General features: G+C 50.6%; 1 protein-coding gene across 1 annotated transcript in view; it reads right to left on the bottom strand.

Moving 5' to 3' along the window:
- Positions 1–1,536: 1,536 nt before the first annotated feature.
- Positions 1,537–3,564, bottom strand: part of LOC123509459 (uncharacterized protein DDB_G0271670-like) — a 55,338-nt gene continuing 53,310 nt past the window's right edge. Inside the window, exon 9 of the mRNA XM_045263746.1 lies at positions 1,537–1,725. Coding sequence (XP_045119681.1) covers positions 1,537–1,725 — 189 coding nt within the window. The remainder of the gene's footprint in view (positions 1,726–3,564) is intronic.

Genomic DNA, 3,564 nt, shown 5'->3' with positions numbered 1-3,564 from the left:
TATTCACTCAAATACTCTCACAAACCTACTCCCATCGCTATTTCTTTATTCAGTAGTGTTACATTGCCTTATTTCCACTCTCCTTTGCTCTCACCTCTCCCTGTGTACCCTACGAACTCTCCCCTCTCACGGATCCTCCCTCCCTTTCCTTCCCCCTTCCTTCCCCACCCTGGCAACACCAACCACTCGCTGATCAGTTGTTACGTAACGTCGACTCCCTCCATCTCGCTTCAGTAACGCTATTTAAGCCTTATTTTCTACCTTTACAGGGTTCTATCTCATCCAGTACTTTCTCTACAACTCAAAACTTAGCACCAGACCCCAGCAACACCTAGGAACACCCCCCAGGTCGTGTGGTGAAGTATAGAGCCACTGATCCCCCCATAGGTCCAAGAGATGGCGTTAGCGACCCGAGTTTCATCTATCACCCCTCAAAATTGTATTCCGTTCACCTCGTTTGACAGTGTTTCAGCTTTAACTGCCACGAGTTCCTTCGTGAAAGTGTCTGAGTGGTGTTTGGGAGATGAGGAAAGTTTATTAGCTGAGTTTGATTAAAAAGAAGGATTTAGCATCGATCTCCCCCCTGTGGTCTCCCCGGCGTGTTCAGTGATGGGGGGTTGGCGCGTGGGGAGATAGGTACTGTCAGCGACAACGCCTGTTATGGACTTCTGTCATCGAGGTAGCTTGACAGCCCCAGTCCTGCCTCGCCTTCCTTTCTGTCTACTACTACAGTACTCACAACTCCTTCCTCTCCTCTCCCCGCCTCCTCCTTCCTCTCCTCCTGTTCCTCTTCTCTCTCTCTCTCGCTCTCTCTCTTTCTCCCTTCTCTGACTGGCTCCGCCCCTTGGCTCCTGCCCTCCCTCCCGCCCTCGCCCATACATCGCTGCGTGGCGCCGGTTGCGTAACGAACAAACACTGGCCCCGATTCGCTTGTTGGAAGAAAATGGAGTGCTTTACTATGACATCCAGGCAAGCAACACGTGCCTCCGTGTACGTGCATGTGTGCGTTAGTCCTCTTGGGGTGCTGGGCGCCGGATGCGTTTCAACCCCCGCCCCCACAACGGTGGACCCAGCAGCTGGAGATTCCCGGGGACGAAGAGTACTCTGGAGATTGGGGTCAAAGTACTTCTGGGGATCACCGGTGGCTTATGTTGTCCTGTCGCGTAGGGGATGAAGAGTACATGTACTGGCTGGCGGCAGGTGCTGAGCAGCCTTTATCGCCGCCATATTCCCTGCCTTTTGCTGCCAATATCAAGGTTAGCAGGGTAGAGGCGCTGACCTCGGCCCCTCAGCCCATAGGTGGCATGACGTGGCATCCGCAGGGTGTCCTTGGAAGGCGCTAGTTTACCGGGCACTGCTGACCAGATAGCGGCCGGTGGAAGCTGCCTGGCGAGAGTACTGTACACCAGGCACTCGACCACGCCCCATCTGGCCCTCTGGCGGCACTGCGTGGACAGGGCGCCCCAGGGAGCAGTGCCGCAAGCGGATGCTGCTGCGAGATTGCGGCGAAGACATAAAAACGTCGCCTGGACGTCACTAGTCCCAGAGTATCTCTAGCTGGTTCTCGCGTGCCTTGCCTCCCTCCCGCCCTTCCTCGTCCTCTCTCGTTGTCAACCCCGCCAGGAGTCCCACACGAGCTTGCTGGAAGAGTAGCTGTAGGTGGTCGCGGCAGCCTTCCTCCCCTCCGCCTCGCATCAGTGGGTCACGGGAGGAGATTAAAGAGGACTGTAGTGAGTGATGAGTGGTGCCATAACCCGCGCCATTAGCCAACTCATTCGCTCCCGCTAATGCATCTCTCCTCACCGACAAAAGAGTCGTGTATCGCTCAGTACAGGCATACACCAGCTCTCTCTCTCTCTCTCTCTCTCTCTCTCTCTCTCTCTCTCTCTCTCTCCGCTACAGGAATGTGTATTTTCATCCTCACTTGCTGTAGACTTTATCCAGAAATGCCTGAAGTGAGGTACGGGCGGCAAAGATGAAGAAAGCAACCATGAATGTGTGACAAACAGACATGCAAGCATTGAAGCAACACAAACATCACAACTCATTAGTACCAGTGTGTAACTCACCACCACCACGGTCGCTAGCTGGTCAACCAGCCAGTCTTCTCCATTACGGAGCGAGCTCAGAGCTGTGTGTGTGTGTGTGTGTGTGTGTGTGTGTGTGTGTGTGTTGTCTCCATTCATAGGAAAACGAAGGTGAAGGAGGAACGACACACACACACTCTAACTAAGTCACCGCTAGTAAAACAGCGTCGCGAAGAGAGAGAACGGAGTTGTTTTAGAAGTAGATGAAAGAGAGAAAAATGGCTAAGAGTAAAGAAATTCAACAAGACATAATTTTCCCCCTTAAACGACCGATATAAGGGAGAGAACGTAATGGCGCTACGGGAAAAGAAGCAAAAAGTACAACAAAAAGGATGGTAAAGAAGAAAAAGGGAGAATAATATAATAACGGAGCTGATTATTATAGCTAAGTTCCTCCTAGAGAGAGAGAGAGAGAGAGAGAGAGAGAGAGAGAGAGAGAGAGAGAGAGAGAGAGAGTGTGTGTGTGTGTGTGTGTGTGTGTGTGTGTGTGTGTGTGTGTGTGTGTGTGTGTGTGGCATTCACGAGTTACGTACGCGACACACCGCGAAAGTGGAGACTCAACGCGAGCAACACAAGGGCACTTCATAAATTCAGTTGTTGAGAAGAATAAAGCTCCCCTCCCCCTTCTCTTTCCTCACCTCTCCCCCTCCCCCCTCCCTTACCTGGCCGCTACACCTGGCACCCCACCTGGCGAGACTCACGGGGGAGGAAGGGGGGAGGAAGGATGGGGGGGGTAGCAGCAGGTGAAATAGGTGGATAGGTACAGTACTGTATACAGGTGTGCCTACTATTTCTTTCTTCCTTGTTTTTACTCTCTCTCTCTCTCTCTCTCTCTCTCTCTCTCTCTCTCTCTCTCTCTCTCTCTCTAACAAACAGACAGTCACGAAGCAACCGCTAAACACACAAGGATACAACACACACACACACACACACACACACACACACACATTCTGCCCCCGCCCTTCCCTGCTCTCCCTTCCACGGTTAGTTGAAAGGTTAATGCTCATGTCCCGTTAGTTTCATCCACTATTGTCCACTTGCTCACCTGTCTGTTGGTTTATCCACTTTGCACCTTTATATTGACAATTCTACTCTTTTTCTTCTTATTTTGTATGTTTTCCCCTTTTTCTGCTTCCTTTTTAATTGCTTCCTCTCTTTTTAATCTTACTTCATTATTTTTCCATTTCAGATTTTACTGTTCGCTACTTTACAACAATTCTTTCATCTATATCGCTATTTATTCAGATTTGTACTTCATTCTCTCTCTCTCTCTCTCTCTCTCTCTCTCTCTCTCTCTCTCTCTCTCTCTCTCTAATACCTATTCTCCTCTTCACTTCTTCTTTTTAATCTAGTTCCTTCAACCTTATTTAAAAACACAGGCACACATACACTTCACCTTGTATTCCCCACCACCCCTCACCACCACCACCACCACCACCACCACCACCACTCACCAATACGTCAACACAACACCCCC

The sequence above is a fragment of the Portunus trituberculatus genome, chromosome 27 (assembly GCF_017591435.1).
Source record: "Portunus trituberculatus isolate SZX2019 chromosome 27, ASM1759143v1, whole genome shotgun sequence".
Taxonomy (NCBI): Eukaryota; Metazoa; Arthropoda; class Malacostraca; order Decapoda; family Portunidae; genus Portunus; species Portunus trituberculatus.
This window is presented reverse-complemented; position numbering and strand designations above follow the sequence as displayed.